The sequence below is a fragment of the Opisthocomus hoazin genome, chromosome 15, assembly GCF_030867145.1.
Source record: "Opisthocomus hoazin isolate bOpiHoa1 chromosome 15, bOpiHoa1.hap1, whole genome shotgun sequence".
Taxonomy (NCBI): Eukaryota; Metazoa; Chordata; class Aves; order Opisthocomiformes; family Opisthocomidae; genus Opisthocomus; species Opisthocomus hoazin.
In genome coordinates, this window is record NC_134428.1 from 12,936,325 (window position 1) to 12,959,208 (window position 22,884).

Below are 22,884 nucleotides of genomic sequence, written 5' to 3' on the forward strand. Positions count from 1 at the left end.
CAGAAGCTACTATTGACAACTACGGGCACTACACATTCACGACACGGTGCTACACATATGGAGAACTCTCGTGGAATGCCACTACACAAGAAAAATGCGACTAGCTGGTACTTACTGGAGTGCCAGGTGGCTGTGCCTGCACAGATGTTGGCTGTTGCTGAGATGGCTGTGGGGTTGGCACAGACTGGGGTTGAACTGGGGTCTGAGGCTGCGGTGTGACTTGAGCCTGTGCCGCAGTCTGCCCCGTAGGTGTGCTTTGTGTCTGTGTCGCGTTTGGAACAGAACCCGGTGTCGGTGTTGGTGTCTGTCCTGAAGATGAGACGGGTGTCGACGGCTGAGTGGGTGCTGCTGGCTGAGGAGGAGTCATTCCAGTTGGCGTTTGGTGCTGAATAGGTGGCATCCCAGCAGCGGTGGACACGGGTGGTGTAGTCTGATGTAGAGGTGGCTGGGTCACTGGCGGACACGGTAACTGCCCACTCTGCGGTCCTAGCATGTTCATGGAGTTGGGAAGAGCAGCACTGGGAACCTGCCCCTGCTAGAGAGAGAGAGATTGTCTTACAGACACATGGCTCTCAAAACTCTGGGAATCACACATATCCTTTCAATGACAGCACTGAAGTCTTCTTTAACAGAATATTGTTAGTCTAAACACAAGATCAGCCATAAACAAATGCTGCTATTGCAAGTGACTATGCTGTGATTCCTCTAATCGTTTTCATCAGCTCTTAGTCAAAGACCTTGCTCCTAGACCTAGATGTGCCATGCAAGTCTTTTTCCGTTAATTCTACTGGCACAGAGAGGGAATCCTCACCATCTCTGAGTAACACAGAAACCCCCCGGCAGACATCTCTAAATCATGCCATTAGCTGGGCAAAGGTCAGACTTTGCATACAAAACAGTTTTGAGCAAACACACATTTTAGGCCAGGACACTAGAGCAGCCCTGCTTCAGAAGACAGAACACATTTAATGCCTGCCCCACTGCACAGTACAAGACTTAAGAGGGTTTTTTGTGTTTCCCTTTTTTTTGTTTGTTTTGTTGTTTGTTTGTTTTTAAATTCTAATTAGACTACTCCAGATGCTTAAGAAAACTGTGGATTTGGTTTTCAGAGCAGCAACAATAAAGTATTCTGGATGTGCACAGACTTTTAAAGTATATATTTTGCTAAAAATTACATCAGAGAACTAGTGATAAAAAGAGTATCTTCAGATGTACCTCTTACTCTCAGAAATGTAAATCAATTAATAGTTTCCTGCAGATGAGGTTTCAAATTTAAGACATGCTTCTATATTGCCTGTACATGGTCAGTTTTATTGAATTAAGTGCATTAGGAAAAAAAACTTTCACCACAAAGGTGGCCAAACAACCAAGCCAGGGCCCAAGAAATTGTACATGCTCTGTCCTGAACATATTCCAAACCTGACTTCACAGAGCCCTTCATAACCCCATCTAAGTTATCTCTCATTTGAGAATGGGACTGGACTACAGAACTTTGGAGGTCTCAAGTAACCTAAATTACTTGGACTCCGAGTTAAAAAACAAGCCTGTCCCTGAGGAAAGCATATACTTTGGCATCATAAGCACAGATGCTACTTCACTGACCACAACTGTAACAGAAAAATGTTACCAGAAAAAACCCCCAATTTTCTCTTCAGAAGCAGAGAGGTTAAAACAAACATTAAAAAAGTTCTTCCGCAACCACTTTCTTGCAATTCTTGACTTTAAGAAGCTACTAAGTTCCCTACAAAGACAAAGGCATGTGCTCATAAACGTCACATAAACTAACTTCTGATATTCCCCCTAAATATCTCCTCAGCGGGCAATTTCTTAGAATTTAAATCAGGAGTTACAGGGCACTGCCCCCCAGTTAACGTTATGTAGATAGGTTATGTAAGAGCTTATGAAGAAGGCAGATGTAACCAAAGATCCCTCAAAGTCAGGGGTAACTACAATATACAATGATATAAACAAGCATACATAAATTAAACAAACTAGAACAAAATAATTATGAGTAAATAACTGAAGTATTAGAGAATAATCCCTACCTGTGCCACCCCGGCCTGGGCTGTCGACTGACCCATGCCCACATTGTTCACATTCATAGTCCCACTGGATGCTGGAAACTGATTCTGGGCCAGGAACTGGTTCTGGGTAGGAGCCTGACCCATCATGTTGTTGGAATGAGCTCCCATCATGTTCTGCGGCTGAGGCATTCGGGAAGGAGACATTGCCATCTAAAAATCAGCACCCAAATTAAACATATTGCCATTCAGTATTATTGTAGCTAGACAAAGGAAAATACCCTCAATGTAACTGACCAAAAGATAGGACAAAAAAATAAAAGGAAAACTGGCTTCATTAAACCAAATGGAAGTGGGCATATGCATATAACTTCCGCGTTTGTTCCACATTATTCATAAGGAAGTTAGCTTTTAACAAGTAATATTCAAAACTCTAAGAGTGTTCAAATTCTGTTTTGTTTTCTCTGAGCTAAGGGATATAATCCAGTGAAACTGAAAATGTTCTTGTTTTTCTAAAGAATAAAAACATGTTTTTGTGGAGGAATAAAGTAGGTATGTATACTGCAAAGACAGTTTCTGAAAGAACTATGCTCTTCCACACTGTTGGAGATTATTGCATCTCTGGCAGCTACCTCTCTAAAGACTTTTTTTTGTTAAGAACACTTAAATTTTGAAAACAAATGCCTCAATAAAAGCCTGACAGACTCAGTACGTTTCCATTAAATTATCCTACAATTTACAGTACTACTCCATGACATGGCCTTTTCAGAACAGTGTTAACACTGCTAAATGTAATCAACCAATTTTGAGAAGAACATGGTAACAAAAAGTACGAACCGCAGGAACGGCACTCATGTTGTTCATTTGTACAGGATGGTTCATTGGAGAAGCTGCACGGGGTCCCATGGGTGCTTGTGGCATCTGTACATTCCCTATGGACATGGGGTTAAACTGATTCATTCCTGCAAATGCACCCCCAAAACAACTCATTAGAAACAAGTCATCAGAATTCATGTATATATACTATAAAATAAACATTTATTATTATTAAAGTTTGACTGCCCTACACTTCATCTTTTTCTTTTAACTTTGTTCGAATTACTTGGCTTCAGAGACAAATCAGTATGCAAGAAGAATACCAGAATACTGGTATTTAGAAGAATACTGGTTAGGGTGAAATATAACTTTTGGTGGGTGAACAAAAAATAATGTGAAAGATGAAGAGTGTGGATGATCTACAAAGACAGGATGCCATTTGTAAATAATTCCTTGGGATGGTTTCTTAAAATCAGGCGTTTGCTTTGAAACAGCAATGTCTCACTCAAGCCTGACTGAAGTAGTTGAAGTAAATATGATAAAAATACATATTGTATATATGAAGGCAACTCCCAGGCTCAAATGAGGACAAGAACTAGTAATATGCTTAAATAGGTCTTGTGCTTTTTATACACAACATTTAACCCTTCCAAAAAACCCCAACCTTGTCTAACAGGAATAGAAGTGTAAATAAATAATTGTCAAGATATACTTGCTATCAACTTTTTCTCCTATCGAAATGAATTTTAAAAGGATGTAACTTCTCAAGGACACTCCAACACAAGTTTCAACTTGCTACTAACTCTGAACCGAGAAATAAAATAATTTGGGACACTTTTTTTGAGGAAGCTGAAGCACCTGAAAGTCAGATTTTTATTTTTTCAGAAGAAAAACCACCTGTGAGCCCACAACAGCCTAAATCAGTGGCAGCAAGCCATCTGTGCTATGAAGAAGCTACAAGGCTTTTTTAGATGCACTTTGCATCAGAAACAAAAAAATGATATAATTAGTTATATGGATTCTAGGATTAATGTGCTATGCTTCCAGCTACAGGTGTATTTTTTGGCTAATTAACTGATGAAAACATGCCAACAGCCTCCCCCTGCCGTTACAGTGTTTTAAATGAAATTATCCACACTATTCTTGCTTGAGTTCTGCTCTTTCTGAAAGGACTGAATTGCTTCCCAATCGCTAGCAAAGTATTGGGTACGTATTGCCAGTTCTTAAGACAAGACCCCACTGAGACAGTTCCTGCCACAGAGCAACAACAAAGAATGATGCTGAAAAAAAGAGAGACCCAGTAGTTTCCCCACCCCAACTTCAAAAGAAAAACAAAAGATCAGCTTTTCCCCCTAACGGTTATTTTGAACCCATGAATTGCAAGTAGGGAAGAAAACATAGATACCTTGAGAAACCTGCATACGACTTATAGGCACAGTTGGCATGGACATAGGCCCATCTGCAACACAACAGAAGAATGGTCAGCAAAAGACAATTTAAAGCAAGTACTCGAGCTTAGCATGAGAGCCCAGGGACACAACCTGCGCAGAGCAACAGCTGAAAGGCAGCAGTACCTCCTGCAGAAGCACTTACTGGGCGGCCTGACGGGCTGTGCCTGGCCCATGGCAGCAGCCACCTGGGGGATACCAGGGGGCTGAGGTCCTGCAGTCTGTAAGGCTGGCTGGTTCCCCAACATCCCTTGCTTATGGAGACGAGACCTCCGTTTCTCTTCTAGCTCCTTTTGGATCTTATAGATTTTCTCTGCTAATAAATGATAGTATTCATCCTAAAAGAGAAAAAAAAAAAATAGCACTCGGTGTATAAGCAAGCAGCAGCAGAATTCATGTAGTCCACCAGAATACTGTCACCTGGTGTTTTTTTTTTTGTTTTTAAATGCATACACCTGCCTACTTGAAAAAGAGAAATTTCTTTTCAGAATTTTGTTGAGACAGTTTCATCACTGCTTTAATGCAAAATAGGAAAAACAAAGTTTCCAGAAAACACATATGAGACTTGGCTTTATGGCTATCCTTCGTATCTACTCTGAGTAGATTAGCAGACAAAGGAGAAGACTGTAGGTTCTCTGTTGCTTCAACAAAAAACCAGGAAGCTGTGATTTAGTTTCTAAGTGTTAATGATTTTTAAACATTATTTTCATAATAAACATTTCCACTAATCCACAGACAAAAGAAAAAAATGTTCCCAGCAACGCAGTTACACTGAATAAACTTCAGGAGACAGACGTTAAGGACAGACCAATTTTTACATAGAGAAAGGAACCACTCCTTTCCTAGAGAGTCTGCCTACCCACACTCATTGCAGGGAATAAACAAAACCAAAACAAACCCCAAAGGAATGGAGGAAATCAGTGAGAAACAGTCCACAGGCACAGACAACTGAACACTACATCTGTACAAGATGAAAAATCCATTTTAGACAATCCACACTGACAACAGATCAAGTAAGACAGTCACAGTGCACAGCAAGGTAGACAATTTTGCTTGTGAGCAATGGCTGGACACATATTTGCCAAGTGCAGAAGATTACGCACCCATTACAGGCAAAACCCCCCCCCAAACCCTCAAGACTACATTTCTTTACTGGGGTCACCAATGTTCTTAAAACCCAGTGTTACATGGAGCAAAGGCTGAGTGATACTTGTCCCACGAACATTTTGTCTTCATGCAGTTCTCATCAAAGCTAGAATTTGTAGGATTGTGTTCATTTTAGAAAACTGAGATAGGTGTTCCTCACCAGCCTTGTTAAGAGAGTCCAGTGCTGCAATACAAAGCTGTGGTTTTAGGTCACTTCCCTCCTACAAATGTCTCAAAAATCCATCAGTGCAGACACTTTCTGCTGTCCAATTTAAAACCACCACAGCCCCTTCCCTCCTCCTGCTCAAGACACTTCACCGATAACTTCCAACTTGTAAATTTAATATTGTGCTACTTTCACCCTGCAAAGATTCCTGAAAAATTACATGTTCTCAAGGACCAACAACATCAAACTGCTTACAATGATGCCTCATACTAATCTGTTTTTCAATGTCAAAGTGGAACAGATGCTGCTCAAAAAGGAGGATGCAATTCCACATGGCATCGTTAATCCATTCTAAACTACTCCTTTCTTCCAAGTTTGCTGCTTGGAGCCAAATATGTTAGATGAATTCCCATAAAACAGACTTCTGGAAACGAGACTCTGACAGCAGTTTTAAGGAGTGAAGATAATCCTAGGTATTTGCCTGTCATGGAGGTCAGAAGACATTTAATTTTATAACCAGAAGTCTACTACACTCCTCCTTACTGACAAGGTACTTAGATGCCTATGTACTTCTATGAAGTTCTCGTTCTCTCGGAAGTTGTTCTCTAAAGCTGCCAGGGCGATCAAGGGTGATCACATACAAGTCTTCCCTGTTGAACAACTTCTCAGTAGCCACAAGCAGAATTTGATATTGTCACTGACCACTGCTAACACAGCAGCAGCATTACACGTATGGCCACTGCCTCTAGATAAATACATAAAACTTGTATTTCTTCTTCAGCTGTTCTGGGAGATGGTCCGAGAGGGCACTGTCTCACTGCATGACTATCACCCGAAACGCCACTAAATACTCTCTTTGAGTGAAGATGCTTTAAGAAAGTTTTAAAAGTATTATTTACAAACACTTCCAGAAAGGAGAAAGTCAGCAAGGGAAACATCAAGAACTGCAAGCTGTGCTCCAATCTTCATGCGCACCAATCACACTTTCAGAAGGAATGCAAATAGGGCTGGGACAATGTTTTAGTTTTCATGAAGCTGAGGGAGGTGAATTAGCTTGGAGTGACATAAATCAGATGGCTTGGGACTATACAAACACTGTCACAGACAGAAAGCACGACTTTCCTCACCAAGAGAACAGTGAAATGACTCTCTGTGGTTTTCATTATGCTTATAAGATTTGTGACACTACTGTTCTTTAACATATGCTGAATAGCTGGACTGAAGCAACATACCCTACTATTGGCAGATTCATACATATCTCCTTCCACTTTCCTGGCATAAGCCACCAAGTTCTCCATGCGGCGATCCTTCAGTGCTGCTGGATCAGGAGTGGGGAAGATGGCCTGGACACTGCGAGAAGGGAGAAAGAATAAAGGAAAAATTCTTCAGAGAGAAAAAAAAAAATCAATACAGCTTTACGATATTAACCCTGGACATTCCCTTATACATCCAATACGTAAAAGCATACAAATTTTTTTTTAATGAAGATTAATATCGTAACTACTTGCCACAAGATTAAAGCAAATTCAACGATAAAAAAATGTGAAGTTTAATAGTATAGAGTCTAAATACTCACATACTACAACAGAGCAAATTTAGTAGCAATATAAACTAATTCCATGCCCACTCCTTCATGAGCATGAAGAATGAACTGAAGAGGAGGGTTAAAGGTAACAGCTCATCCTCAGTGGCCCAGCATCAAAAAACCACTGCCAAAAACTTTCTCAACAACTTTTCAGCTTAACAGCAGAACTACTGTATTGAAATTCTTTAAAAACCTTCAGGAAAAAATCTGCAGTCTTGGTGAATACTTACAGTTTATGCACTAAATGATTGCGCAGGTCCTGAGTGACATGTTCATGCCATGCTTTCCTTACCCCGGTACTAGAAGGAGGTGCAGCCGTGGGCATTGAGCTGAGGTTTCCCACATTGCCAGAATTTGTGCCATCATTCATTAGTGGGCTAAAATAAAATAAAAGAGACTGTTACAGAACAAGAATGCAGAGTTTTGTTTGACGCCTGAAGTAATTTTTGCGTAATTGCTTCATCACTTCCAGCTATTGCATCCAACATTCTCTAAGTGAAATTCTGATATCAACAAACTGCAATGCCTAAAGCAGCAAAGCTCAAGAGTTTACATGACACATTATGAACAATAAAGAATCACAACTGTTAAGGTATCTGTACACTTAAAAATACAAAATATTCTTCATTTGGGAATTCCCTTAAAACTACCAAATATTCTGGGGCTCTCTAGGGGGACAAAGTGGTAGATATAGAATTGAAATAGCAAAGACGAGTGTAGCTATAGATGCAACTGATCATTTCCACACCAATACAGTTAGTTTTTAAAGCATGCTCTTTATTTATGTTCATAAGCATGTAAATAAATGTTTAACTGAGCAAGAACGAAAATGTGTGCATTACTTATTTGTCCCAAGGGATGTTGGAAGAGCAGTTTCAGAAATTAGACTAGCTTGCTGGTCTGTGGTTATTCCTCCTGCAGGAAGGTTCATCTGGTTGGCTCCTTTGGGACAAAATTAAACATCATTGGTACCCAGTTCACAATTTTGACAATAACAAGGCAAAACTACAGTTTACTGACCCAACCGGTTAACGAAAGAAAAAGCGTATCAGATAAGCACTTTTACGATAGTATGTGCTGTACTGCATATATGTAGCTACTTCTGGAATCAAGTTACTTTCAGCCTGATTTTTTTTTTTTTCTACAAAAAAAAGTCTATTAAAATTTAAACTCTAACGATCAGTTCAACAAGCTAAAAACACAGTAATACTACCTATTAAATTCCAGAAAGAAATTAGCATCTGAGACAGAATTGTCTGCTAGAACAGGTGAAATACTTGTTAAACCAATATCCTTCAGTAATTCTAAGCACCTCAGACAACAATAAGCTATGGACTAGATTTCAGAAGAAACTAAAACTGGTGCTATTTGGCAGAAGAGATCTATTTAAAGCTTTCCAATATTCAAACGTTAATGAATAGCAGTGTTTACAATTAGGGTAACTTTAAGTTAATAATCAACATGAACAGAAAGTCACTGCTCTGACCAAGTGAAATACTAAACTGTCTGTCCTAAAAATTAAGCAGTTCAGTTTGTTTTACCACCTTAGTTTCCGGGTATTTTTTCCACCTACCCAGTGCATTAATGGTCCTCATTTGCTGGTGAGCCTGAGGCTGCGCGGGCTGTTGGCCTTGTACCTGAGGCTGCAACTGCGTCTGAGGCTGGTTGCCATACGGCAGTCCAAGAGCAGCGTAGGCTCGCTGCATGGAGCTGGGGTCAATCGGATTAGGGTTACTTAGTGATGGAGTATTCTGCTGGCCTGTACCAACAGAACCGATGGAATTTTGGATTCCACCAGCTGGAGACCCTAAAAGGGCTATAAAAAAGAAAGGATAAGAGAAAACTGAAAATCAATGAGGACAAACAACAAAAGGTATCATGCCAAGAATCAACAGAACATGCATCTAGTTATGTGGTATACATTTTCCTGCCAAAGGACAAAACGACATCCGAGATGCCAAGTGGGGAAACTCAGCCTTTCATTCTACAGGACAGAAACAACCCTAGCAATTAATACATGCAGACTAAAGAGAAGTGTTGTAAATTTTGGGCAGATAAGCCCATAATTACTGTAATACACATGAAGTATAGGCTCCAATATAAAGCTAAACAGGATTTTCATGCTTGGGATAGTAGACTAAGAGGGGGAAATAAAATAATGAATTCCTCTACTTCCCTCTTTCCCATCAATCCCATTTTAGGTCAAAATATTTGGCTCCAGATCAGAGATCCTGAGTTCAGTAGAAATACTGTGTCCTTGGACACAAAGGTATTACTGAAGATCTGTTGGTAGAAATTTTCGTTCCGAGCAGTCACTAGATGAATCCTCTGAAGGCCAAATTACCCTAAAACCCAAGTTATTCAGAGATATGAAAAGCCCTGATGGGTTTCCGATTATACTGACAAAATCTAAAATAATTTGAAGAGTCAAATAGGGGATGAGCCTGCTACGGGTTTTGGTAAACAATTTAGATAACAACATTTAGGTATTTATTAACCTATACGACCACCACAACCAACCAACCTCTCTCAGCACACAGATGTATGGCAGAGTAATTTCCATTGGAGACAGAAAATGGAAACAACAGTGAAAAGAAGTTTTTACTAAACCTAGAAGTGAATAAAAATCTGCTTTCTGGTCCTCATTTTAGCCGCCACTCTAAGTAATAACATGTTCCATTGTGAATGACACATGGAGTACATCCTTCACTACAGAAACACTGCATTTTGATAACTGAGACTCTGGTAGAAGTAACACATACTTTACATCTTTAATTACTTGAGGGGGGAAACGTGATGTGCATTACAAATTTGTGAGCTAAACATAGCCACAATAATAGCTTTTAATATAGGCAACAATAGCTGTTTTACTGAAATAATAGGAGAGGCACATGGTTAGAAACAAAAAACAAAATCAGGAAAACAAAATCAGGAAAACAAAATCAGGAAAACAAAATCAGGAAAACAAAATCAGGAAAACAAGCCTTCTGAGACCTTAACAGCATTCTCTAGGCTTTCTGAAATCCTTACCCACTATGGAAACTAAGAGAATCACTGATAAAGATACATACACCTTCAGCTTCCACCCAAGAGAAAACACACACATTACAGAGTCCAGACTTTGAATTCTCATCTGGAGAGGGAAATTTGCCAAAGAACTACAAATAAATATAGCCAGAGATCCCCTTCTCCAGAATACGCAGTACCAGAGAAAACATCCTTCTTTTCCTCAAGGACAATCCGCAGTATTTTCAGCACTGGGTTTACCACAGAAATTAGGCTTACATATGCTTACGTGCTGCAGGCACACGTTCATCGTAACTTCTGAACTCACCGATCAATTCAAAGCACATTTAAAAACAAAGACAGAAGCTAACTGAGATCCTATTAGATTCATTAAAAAAAAGACACATTAAAGAGCAACTGTATGAATTTCTTGTCAGACTTGCACATAGCACTCTGGAATCACACAATCTAAGAGAAAGATGCCTTCATACTATCGCAAGCCCAGAAATCGGAGGTCTCTAGAAAGGTTAAATAGCACTAAACTTGTGCACCCTGAAATTCAAAAGGCTTCAGTGGCTGTTGTGACAGCAAAGGATCAATTCAGGAGCTAATAAAAATTCAAGCTTGTCAGAGAAAGAGGATGATATTTCTCCAGAAAAGTTCCAACAAGAAACCCCAATACTCTTTCAGCATCGGCTGTCAATCAGAGACACATCTCCAGAGATGGTACAATGACCACAGGTGATGCTGAAGGTTGGGAAAAGGAAAAAGGCTTCTAGCCATCCCACTTAGGTTTCACCATTCCTTGTGCTCTGCTGGGTAAAAAAAGCTGGCACTGATCTTCTGAGGGCTGCAAGCTTGGCTTGAAGCTCAAATTGAAGCTAAGGCAGAGCTCAGAGAAGAAAATCATCTCTTGCCCATGGTTTTGGGCTGAGCTTTGGCAGTGGTATTGGTTACTCTGAAGCCAAAGCTTAGCCTGTGTGTTAGAGCAGCTTTAGGAACCACAGTCCAGGCAATTCTAGAGAAGTCTACTTAAGCAAAATCAGATTTCCAGATCTCCATTTCTGCCCCCAGACCAAAGACTACTTCTAAAACCTCAGTTTGGGTATTTGTCAGAGCAGACAGTCTGAATGTCACTTTCAAAGTGGCAACATAGAGAATAAATCTATTCTAAGCAGACAAAGCCCCCACTGTTTATTCATATAACTACTAACATTATCATCATAATAACTGATAGGACAAGAGGTAATGGCTTCAAGCTAAAAAAGGGTAGATTTACATTAGATGTAAGAAAGAAATGTTTCACTATGAGGGTGGTGAGGCCCTGGCCCAGGCTGCCCAGAGAAGCTGGGGCTGACCCCTCCCTGGCAGGGTCCAAGGCCAGCCTGGACAGGACTTTAAGCACCCTGGACTGGTGGAAGGGGTCCCTGTCCAGGGCAGGGGGGTTGGAACCAGATGACCTGTAAGGTCCCTTCCAACCCAAACTATTCTATGATAAGGGGACAACGTCTGAAGACCACTATTTCGACTTGCAGTTTGAAAAGACTAGTGATCTCCAAGTCCCATGTGCGTGCACAAACCTATCCAAGCAGGCAGAACTCACTAAAGCTGGTAAACAGCCAAATGTTGCTTCAACACTTCAGTTTGAAGTGTTCTTAGGGGACAGACTGCATTCTTACAGCCACCGGTATACTTACAACGTGGAAACGAGAGGCTCTGACTATTTGATCTCAGCTTTTCTACACTTTGTATCTCAATAGCATACTGTATCGCGTATCTTCACAACATCAAGAATCTGATTTTGAAGGGTGGTTTGGGTTTTTTTTTGCCTGTTTGTTTATTGGTTTTATACAAATGCATGACATAATCTGTGAAACAAGAAGATGGAGGAAGAGAGTCTTACATTTCCATACCGGAGAGATGAAGTGCATGAATCAATGTCTACTGTGATTTTTTTTTTTGTTTTGTTTTAAATTAACTGATGCTTTAGACATTGATGAGCTCACGATAGAAGCTGCAAGTGTAAAGACAACTCTGTACAGGACTGTTTACATTCTGTACACTTTGAAGACAACTCAGCTCCATATGTCCCACTGTTAAGTCACATGTGTTTACACATCTTAAAGAGTGAAATTTCAAACAAGCAGAAGTTAAGCAGCCCCAGAACTTCCTGAACAGTCCTGATTAGGCCCTCTTGGGCATATGTATTAGATTTAATCTAAACAATCAAACACTATGTTGTCTACAGGATTCCTGTTTAAGTATGCAAAGCAGATAATTCTGCCTTAATGAAACTGCATTCGTGTCTTCTAGTGAGGAACCCTTCCACCCTCCTAGTTGATTAGAATTTATTTTAAACACAGACTCCTAATGCTATTTTAAGCATGAATGCCTTGCACTTATCTAACCTGACCACCCTAGTGAAAGCAACATGTTAATCGATTTTTTGAGAAGTCTGATTTAAATTTCTCATTTTACTTCTGAATTCTGGAATTCAGACTCGTTCAGCAGAGTTCAAATGCTCTGTCCTGCAGCTCCTCACTCTCCTCGTTGCATCCATTCTAGCTCAAAGTGGCTGGAGCAAGAATTCTGCTGGTAACCTCCACTCGCCTCAGCACAAGGCTGTCCTGCACCCAGAATTAGGCAGGTATACAAAAGGTAAGTGTACGCGATCATTTAATCAAAGGCTGTATCATGAATCGAATCACGGGGTAGAGTAAAGCTTTTTATAAGCAACTTAAAGGTAGGATGTGTCAGCACTAAACTTCACCACCAATGCCATTTCAATTTTTAATTAAGATAGACATTAAACTAAAAGCCTTCAAAGCATAGCATCAGATTAGTCAATGAATGGAACTTCTTCATCTGTGGGCTAATCATCTATCACGTGGCTCAGTGGAATAACTGATAGCTGGTAGGTCACCATTGTGTATGATTTCCAGCACTTGAAAAAACAAGGGACATTTTGTTTGTAGATTTTACAGACAGTTACGGACAGTAAGACTTGAGCAAACTGGATTTCATTTCCAGTTTTCACAGGAAACAGGCTCTGGTGAAGAAGTTGCTGCCTACTCTTTCTGAACACTTTTCCCTCGGCATCAATGCACTCCTTCCTTTTCTACAAAGGTTACTTTGCAAGTGTTCTACATTCAGGTCTTCTTTCATTTTCTGCCCATACTCCATAACCTACTCCCTCAGCCAGCTAGCTCCTAGCCCCTATTTCCATTTCCCTCATCAGATTCCCACCCTTCATCCTGAGTCTTCATACTCCAGAATTCCTAGCCCATTCTTCTTTAAAAATCATATTTTTAGATGAAGATTAGTCCTCTCAAGTTTAGTCTTTCTTAATCCAGCTTCTTCCTCGCTGCATTTTGTTTAACATTTTCTTACAAGGAAAAATATAGGAGAGACTAGCTCCATGTCCACAACCTTTCGGTCTCACTCAACCAAACAGGGATCCCAAAGATTTTCTAGTGTCCCCTGCTCCTGGAACGCAGCACATCATGAAGTGTTGCATGAGGACGGCCCAGGTCATAATAAATGGCGAGAAGAGCAGAGTTATCACCACCCACACAGCTGCCAGGGGAAGCACACCCAGTAGCTGTTTGGTGGCACAATACACACCGGCCCAGGTCAGGACAGAAGAATTAAGAAGCTAAAGTATGTGCATGACAAGATGAATCTTCTGAAAAGTAACTGTTATGATAGAGCTGTAAAACTAGGAAATATATCAACAGCTGTTTGCAAGAGTTTATAACTCAAATTGGGGGGTGGGCGGGGCTCAGCAGGGAGCAAGAAGTACTTCCTAATACAAACCACCCTCCAATCCCAAAACATTTCAACCAAATATCAAAACACAGGAGTCACCGGTCTATTCAAAAGAAAACCTTTGTATTTTAGCATGTGCAACATCACACTTGTTTCGCAGTTTCCCTCTACTTCCCCAGAGGTATACACAGTAAGAGCCATGTGGACCAGAAAGAATTTCAAACTTGTCCTAACATGTCCTACTAACAAGTCACGTTACCTCCAACAATTACAACAAAAGACAGCTCAAGATTACTTAAAAAAAAAAAGCTATACAAATGAAACCTGGCATAGATGTTCTTTGCAAAGAAGCTAAACACTACTAGAACACGGAGAAAGACACCTGTAAAGAAAGAGCTCCATGGGAATAACCTGAACCACAGGACTTTTTGCAGTGTGCACATCCCCCAAGGAGTAGGAACAGATAGCTACAAAGAGCACAAGAACCACTGCGCCTGGGAAGGGTGGAAGCAAGCCACCATATTGCAATGTTTCAGAAGTGCTGAACTGCAGAACTTTCTAAAAGATCGGCACACTTTGAAGGAGCCACTTGAACGCCCGCAGAGATACAACAGGCCTCGAAACAGCAACAGTAAAACAGGCAGGAGCACGGGAAGTAAGACTCTTGTGCTCCAAGTCTTTAATGGCAATCACGTGGTCATTCATTCTGTAACGAAGACAGCCTGACAACAGTAACGAAGGTTGTGATACTTCTCATTTCTTTTTTTCCCTTCCTAAATGTTCTACCATATTCTGCCATAGGCATATCCTCCTCCTTCCAATTTAGTAGATGCTATAGTTATTTATTCCTAAGAAAGTTAACATTTTCTTCAAGTCTTAAACTAACATAGTTTAGGTTACTTTCCACCTGATCAGGCACAGCATTTTCAAATGCACAGATAAATGTAAATCATTTCACAAACTTTTTCAATGTCTAAAAAGAGGTATCCTTTATAATAGATCTAAACAAGTATTTTTGGTGTTCATTTTATACCTTCAAACAAACCATGAGGTGTCATGTGTATGACTTGGAGACATAATTCAGAACAAAGAACCTTGCACCTCAGCATACCAAGATGCAAATTTTCATGGTTACTACCATTGGATTATTGATTAACTGAATAGAAGGAGATTTCATATTTATTTACCCCGCATGCAGAAAGAGAGTCAAACTCCACGCTTATCCATTATAATTCTGTTGCATTCAAAGAACATCCTGCTGGATCCCACAACAAAATTATTTTTAAGGACTGTTTTTGTTTAAGTGCCTTCTCTTTTGACGAGCTGTATGAATGACGTAAAAACAAATACTGCACAAACTACTTTTCTACAGCAGCTTGTATTGAAAAAAACAATTCTGTTGTGCTAGATGTTGTTAGCACTTTGACAACCACTGCGTAATAAGGCTGTTATGCACAAATGGACCATGTCATATTAGGAAGCAAGGCTTTCAACACATTTTTCGAAGGCCAAACATAACTAATCACTTGCAACAAATTACTACTTTTAACCCACAAGATGTATCTTGTTCATCAAGGAGAAGTTTGGTAAAACGAAAACAAAATCCTTACCTCCAAGTAGCTCTATATTCATTTTTTTCAGTTTTGGAGGTAAAACACACCCTCCTGAAACTACAATGAGAGCATCCTCAACGGATAATTTGGACAGTCCTACCAGCTACTCTCCCCTCTGCCTTAATCTCACCTAACTAGGAGCTCTTCTCTTTCCTCCGAGGTTTATTCGTGTTTCTCACTGCAGTCTGAGCCTAAATGGAAATTAGCGGAATGCTTCCAACACAGTTCAAACGTACAAGCTTCACAAATCCTCCAGCTACTTTCCACTTCTTAACCCTTATTTAAATATACTGAGGCACAGCGTTACTTAGACTTCTAGAACTCCTGCATCTATGCTGTAAAATGTTCTAGTCTGGCATCTTTCCAAAGCATTTGATGAGAAGCAAACCTATCAATATCAGTCCAGTATTTTCTGTTTCAGAGCAAGAGGCAAGAAATGCATTCAAAATTGACTGCCCCCATACATCAGTAACAGCTAAGCTATCGTAAAAAAACAGGCATGGCCAAAACCACTATGACATGGAGAACTTCAGCTAGTCCAGCATTAAATACATTTGATGATTAAGACATCCAGACCAGATCTTCTTGTGCACAAGAATTCATTCTTCTACAAACGTTTTTGATTACTCTGAATCACTAGCATGTTGATTTGTTTCTATCAGCAAGAAAAACAATGAAGTAGCTTATATCTTCCCCCAAACCCTACCTACATCCAAAACTGCTTTATAACAGGAATCTATTGACCTGTCTCACAATAAAACACCAGCTAGAAGTTGCCACACCCTTTAAAAACGGATGTGCACTTGATTGGAGACTTTCCCTTTTCAACTGTTGTGTATTTAAGTAATAAATTGCAACCAGTGATCAGAAAGGAGAGTAACAAGATTATTAAACAGCTATTAAGTTTGTTGGGACACTGTCAAAGTTTATTCTTACATTGCACATTTGATCAACTTTATTGTAACAGTATCATTCCATTCTGACAGCAGTCAAACAACTACTTACGTTGCTGATTTCTTTTGTCACTGGCGTTCTTCAAAGGAAGGCACACAGGACAGTCGTGCCGAGTACAATTCTTCCAGTGGGAGATGATTTGTCTTGAAGATGCACAATGAGCAACTGTAACAAGGAAAAGCAATAGAATTAAGGTCACTCCTTGGTTAACAGGTTTTGAATTAACTCACCTCACCTTTTAGAGCAACTCTATTCTTTCTCCTTTAGAAGCAATACAAGGCAAATATTGCATTCTGTTTTCTAAACTGACAACTGCAAAGAGATCAGAAATGGAAACCGGGCAAAAGTAATGAAAAAGGGAGCAGCTGTTTAATTAAAGAACCAGTTTTGGCACTCATATGTGCCAAGTACAGGGATCATCTTGACACGAAGAGAAACACTGCTGACAAATACGGAAGAAACCTTCCACAGCTCATTTGCAAGAGTAGCTTCAGCAACGCGCTCTCACCTTGACAGGCCTTCCCAGCTTGACAGTGTGTCATGTGGTTGAGAACGTTTTTCATGGTTCGACAGTGCGGCAGAGCACAGGCCCGCACCTCTCCATTCGCCTGTTCACGCCTCTGACATTTGTGAGCGTGAAGCAGCAAAACCAACTGCTGCTGGATCAGTTTGCGCTTCTCCGGATCTGCTGTTGGTCCAGTTGCCATTGCCTGCGTTGGTACGATCCCCACTTGTTGCACTTGGGTTTGCATCTGGGACTGACAGAACAGAGACTTTAGTATCACGTTTGCAAGTCTCAATTCTGATCTTCACCTTGTATAATAATTTGAGTATCACAAGACTATTTGCCAAGCATCCTGCTATGACTGGCTACCAGGATTATTATGCCAGTCTCTGTAGCACTCTCAAACATTTCCATTCTAACCTTGGAATAGCAAAAATACATTGAGAGATTCCTCTCAAGACATTCAGAACCAACATTTTAATTAACAAACCATCCAAAAATCTTCTGTTTATCAGGCAGATAACAATTCCAACAGAAATGAGCTCCTGCCACACTTGGTAGTGGAATGTTTTAAGTCTGTTAAGTATTATATTTACCTATCACAAGTTTTATACCCTTCAATCCTAGTTTCTTGTTTCCAACACAAAGAGTTCAATGGGAGAAGACAGTCATGTAATTTTCACTATCTATTACAGTAAAAGCTAGATTTTTCCAAGCCTAAATTAGCCTTTCTTCTCACAAGTGAGTGCTGATATTCCTTTCAGAGAGAAAATTTCCAAGGTAAGATGTATGCAGTTTTCTTCCAGAAAGGGACACCTAAATTTGGATTACGTTTTGTCTACTGAAGTGAACTAGAGTTAACTACAAGGTGACACTAGGTTGTACCAGCTTGTAAAATCTGCTATTTTATTTCCAGCATCCACTCTTTATGGACATGCTTCTGTACCAATGCCCGAGCCCTGCCTGACAGAGCCCACAGACATCTTCAGCCTACGACATAGCTCATAACAGTGCAGAACACACAAACAGTTTCCTTAACATGTCATTTCCTCAGTACAGATTTAGAAGCTTATCTACTACCTTCTTGGACCTTTGAAGGACAACAAATGTGAAGACTTGATTTTCAAAATTAAAAGCACACACAGCCTGCAACGACTTCACCAGCGGGAGCAGATACCGGACTGCAAAACTGCTTAAATCCCTGTGATTCGCAGCCTGAATTAATCTCATGGACACATATGAAACTGTCGCAAGAATCACTCTGATTATACACTGTCAATACAGGTGACCACAGAAAAGCTCACCAACTTCCAAGCTACCCAAGGAAAATCAGCCATTAAAAACACTTAGAAATACAGAAGAGCAGGAAATAGAATATAGAACAACACGATTATACTGGGGACGTAACGGAGGAAATAGTTCAGTGCTGTTTATACAGCTACTGACCAAAGCCTGCTTACTACATTTAAGGAAAATCATCCTTAAGCAACAGAATTCACCATTTGTAGCCCGCTGTGCTTTTGACCCTCGAGAAGAACTCCCCAGAAAATTCCACAACCTACAAAACAGAGCACACAACAGCAACAAAACTAATTTCTTTAGGTTAATTAAAAGGTTTCCTGGCACAAAATGCTCACTACCCCAGCAGCAAGCTTTGTCCTCAGCTTTGCTACCTGCACGTCACGTCTTACAGAGCTACTTTTTCTTCTGGAAAATGAAGCACACAGATCCAAGTAGGAAACACAGTGTCTGGAATGTGATGGAGGAGGTGGGGACTCTGCCACTCATAATGACTATAGTAAGTCCTAAAGAGGAATTGTTGCATCTGTTTGTCTTCAGCTTGCAAGAAAAAGAGCAACAAAAGGAAAGGGTGAGCGAAATCCATCCACTTATGCTCCCAGTGCATGCAGCTGAAATTAAGTCTTCCATTTCTTCTGTGAACAAATCCACAAGAGCAGACAGGTTTTGCTGAAACAATTCTTGGGTCACAAATAGGAAACAATTAGTTCAGCCAATCTGCAGAAAAATACAGAGACCATGCCAAAGAAAATCTTGTTGGAAGCAGCATTTTCATCCCAGTCAAAGAATTGTTTCCCAAATCAAAGTTCTCCTTTTGTTACTACCCTAGCAGTCAACAGCCATGACTACAGCTGTATCAGCACAGATGCCCTGACCCCCCAAAAAATTCATGAAGATCGAGTAAGAAAAAAGTAGAATCATGGGAGCATCAGCAGTTAGAAGAAGAAACAGTCTTCGTCCAGATCACAGTGCCTGCAGGTATGCACAAAAAAAAGAACTCAGAATATTGCCTAAGCTCTACAGAGTTATACTGGTCACTATTTCACTCCTGTGAAGTCTAAAACCTGCAAATAAAATTAATGATCTTTCCACCATCTATCTTGCTTTCAGGACTGTTGACTGTTTGAGGAAGCTGATCTCTTCCCTGCTAGTTTGTCTTTTAAGAACAGTGGTCTGCAGGACCAGTTCAAAACTGGAGACAGGCTAGTGCAGTGCAGTCACGCCAAAGGTGCGTAAATCCTCCCTTAACCACAGAAATCATTCCACTCCAGAATGAGCGGGAGGCTTCGCGTTGCTTCTCCTGAATGACTAACAATTTTCTTGACAAAGGAGGAAATTCAGACATTTCTGCTCCCACAATTAAAATAAATGCTTCAATGGTCAGATACACAAGGTAAAAAAAGACAATTTTGCTACTCTTGCCACCTTGCTGAGCTCCATCATAACAGAACATCAGGGGCTGAAAGTCTGCTGAAACCTCCGACAGTGATGGCAGCTTCATTAACCAGTTTTCTAGAAGCAGAGTAATACAACACTTCCATAATGTAAAGCAGCTATTAATACCATTTAAAATGATGGAAACTATATAATCTTACAGGAAGATAGTTCTGCCCTGTCCCTTTTCTGAAGAGTGAAAGATTCCTGTGCTTCTGGGCACAAGTATCTCATCCGCACGGACTCAGATGGACCAGAGTTCCCTGGCAGTTTTACTTTATCAAGCTGACCAGTAATCCTCTATGTTTTGAGGTGTTTATAGTCAAAAGTACTCAACATTGTCTGTCAAGATCAAACACTATGTATCTTTTCTTATAAAAGTAAGCACCAATGTCAGTAGTGCTAGTAATCTTTCAACAGTTCAACAACCTGATACTAAGCTCAGTGTCAGCCTAGCTTCCAAGCAGCATTCAGTTTTTAAAACACATTTCCTCTTCTATAATTTATTTCCATGTTCTTTCCTTCTCCCTGATAACAGAATACCACTTTCTGGAATCACTTTATTAGGACAGATCTTGCATTTAAAATATGTTTTTTAGTTCTTTAAGACAGGTTTGTAATCAACAGTGGACCTTATCGAGATAATTAAGAACCCACAGCCACAAAGGATTACAATTTTGATACGGTTGTTTGTTTTATAGACCCCCCCTCATCCTAACCAGAAAGCAGGTAGCACTTTATGCTTGGAGTTTCTCAGTCTGTTGACATCTTGGAATAGAAAAGGGATGTTATTTACTAGTGACAAGAGATTTTTAACATGTGATCCACATGTGTCTTTCCCTTACGGGCACATCCAGTCTATCCATTAAGACTTTAAAAAACCACCCTTGCAGTATCTGCAGAGAGCAAGGCTGCATCCCACCTTCACTCGTGCACGGGTACCTAGGTGAAATGTACCCAAACCTCTTCAGTTCCCCTTCAACCACAGGCTTGAAGCGTGATCTTGAGGGTCCCTTTCAGAGGAGGGATAGTGGGCATAAAGTGGGTATAGACACGAACTGTAAATCTCGAAGAACACTTCTAATTAGCAACACTTCTATCTGAATTAAGTATTCGCAGTGTGATCAACTCCAATCACATACCCACACACTTCTATTCAGATTGAGAGAAGTCCTTCCTGCAAATAGAAATCGCAGGAATCCTCTAATAAGCGTTGAAACAGCTCTGAACAGCCGAGGAAGCACTGTTCTGTCACAGAACTGCAAGGACAGGTCAAGCAGCAGCTCTCTGATGGCATCAGGGAAGGAGGTGTTTCTCAGTGCAGTCACTTAATGAACCCAGGCTTTCTCCAGTGACTTCCAGAGCTTCGCTGTGGAAGTGATGCAGAACCAGCTTACACTTCTTGCAATTCACTCATACTCTTTATGTGGATGGTGGTTTCTCTGGTTCCACCAGTTACTGTGAACAGGCGTGGTCTGAACAGCCTGGTCCTATCCATACAGGAAGAATCCTTCTGACAGCAGGAACCTGAAGGTCTGCTTTGCCTTGAGAAGTCCATGCACAAACAGAACAGGCTGACATGAGTGGAAGTACTAAAAGCACAAGCACTTGCATTTGTGCCCAGTAACCCTGCAGTGCTGCATTTTCTCATCCAAGTAGCAGAAGGAATCAGAATCAGAGTTTGTACGGTTGGCAGCAGACTTACGTGAGGGTAAAAAAGGCTTCCTGAAGCCAAGACAGCCTCAGAAGGTGGTCGTGCTCTCTCTCGAGAGAGATCGACTTGAGTGGCAAGAAATGGCATTACCCTGTTCGTAGCACCAATCTGAGAGCTTGTAATGCAGCTACAAACAAGAAGAAAGGGAAGGTGATACTCTCAGCTGCCACATACAAAGCTGACATGATGCATGGTCTTAACATGAAGAATACGTTCAGAGCCCAAGATTTACTTCAAAGTTTTGTCACTGACATGGCTACAGGTGGAGTTTTCATGTCAAGATCAAAGAGGAATAGTTTTGTCTTCTTCCAACTTCCCACTTGCCACTACGCGGTATAACAAACTTCCACCTCTGAAGCTGGTACTGGGGAGTGAGCCTTGCAAGCCCCTGGCAACCACTAAATGCGAGAAGGCTCCTATGGTAATACCATGGAAGAAACTTGAATAGTTGGTCCTAGAGAGTGCCCTCAATGCACATGGCTTTTAATTGCCAAAAGAATTTTCCTCTAAAACCAGCAAATGCCTCAATATTATGCAGTTGACTCTGCTAGGACTCAAGGCTGGATCAGCATCTCTCTTAAGGATGCACTTTTGGAGTTTTATCTCCTTGTCTTTATATAAGCTTTCTGATTTGAAGGACCAGCAAATGACAAGAAACACATAATGAAGAAGTGCTTCAAAGCAACAAAAAGGAACAATGCTTGATATGTCTGCAGACAGAGCCTAGCTCTCACATACAGGAAATTAAGTGAACTAAGTGTTAAGAGAGCTTTATATAGAATTTTCTGGGTGATAAAAGACTGAGAAATGATCACCATTAAAAATACCAATCTGTGGGTAAGAGACAAATGAGAAGTTTTAAGTGAAGCAAAGCCATGCTGTCAGTGTGCTGAATATGGAGTACTTCACCTCAACTGCTGGAAGAGAGTAAGAAACGGCAACGGATATTCTACACCACACATATTCATATACAGAGGATAGGAGAGTGGAACACGAACCAGAGCGCTGCGGAAAGAGCAGATCCCTCTTTTTCAGCTTGCTGTCGCCAGCCTGGCACCATTATTTGTGGATAGTGCAAAAACTAAAATGTTCCACCATTCAAAGCAATACATGTTCCCAGGATAAACTCCCGCACCAAGACAGAATCGGGATGCCTACTTTGCTCCCAACATAACAACATAGTTTCTTTGGCACTGGACATTATCTATTAGATTTGTTTCCTGGTTAAGATCTTTTCCTTTAGAACACCACGGCAAAGCAACATGGACAAGAGCTTTTGCCAGCTGTCTGTTAGGCTGCTGCTCCACTTCAAATCAGGTGGGATTTTCCTGAGGAAGAGGAACGAGCATGCCTGGGAAAGAGAAACTTTCAGAGTGCAGGGCAGGGCGGGCACAGGGAAGGTGAGCACG

General features: G+C 40.7%; 1 protein-coding gene across 6 annotated transcripts in view; it reads right to left on the bottom strand.

The window, feature by feature from the left end:
- CREBBP (CREB binding lysine acetyltransferase) overlaps nucleotides 1–22,884 on the bottom strand; it is a 97,276-nt gene that overhangs the window by 32,987 nt on the left and 41,405 nt on the right. For 4 of the 6 annotated variants that reach the window (XM_075436032.1, XM_075436033.1, XM_075436029.1 and 1 more), the window contains 11 exons: nucleotides 17,032–17,281; nucleotides 16,575–16,688; nucleotides 8,756–8,998; nucleotides 8,025–8,124; nucleotides 7,413–7,559; nucleotides 6,830–6,947; nucleotides 4,431–4,623; nucleotides 4,243–4,296; nucleotides 2,859–2,983; nucleotides 2,046–2,234; nucleotides 116–535 (listed from right to left, as the gene is read on the bottom strand). In XM_075436032.1, the coding sequence (XP_075292147.1) occupies nucleotides 116–535; nucleotides 2,046–2,234; nucleotides 2,859–2,983; nucleotides 4,243–4,296; nucleotides 4,431–4,623; nucleotides 6,830–6,947; nucleotides 7,413–7,559; nucleotides 8,025–8,124; nucleotides 8,756–8,998; nucleotides 16,575–16,688; nucleotides 17,032–17,281 (1,953 nt within the window). The remainder of the gene's footprint in view (nucleotides 1–115; nucleotides 536–2,045; nucleotides 2,235–2,858; nucleotides 2,984–4,242; nucleotides 4,297–4,430; nucleotides 4,624–6,829; nucleotides 6,948–7,412; nucleotides 7,560–8,024; nucleotides 8,125–8,755; nucleotides 8,999–16,574; nucleotides 16,689–17,031; nucleotides 17,282–22,884) is intronic. The other 2 variants (XM_075436031.1, XM_075436030.1) reach the window with 2 other exon arrangements.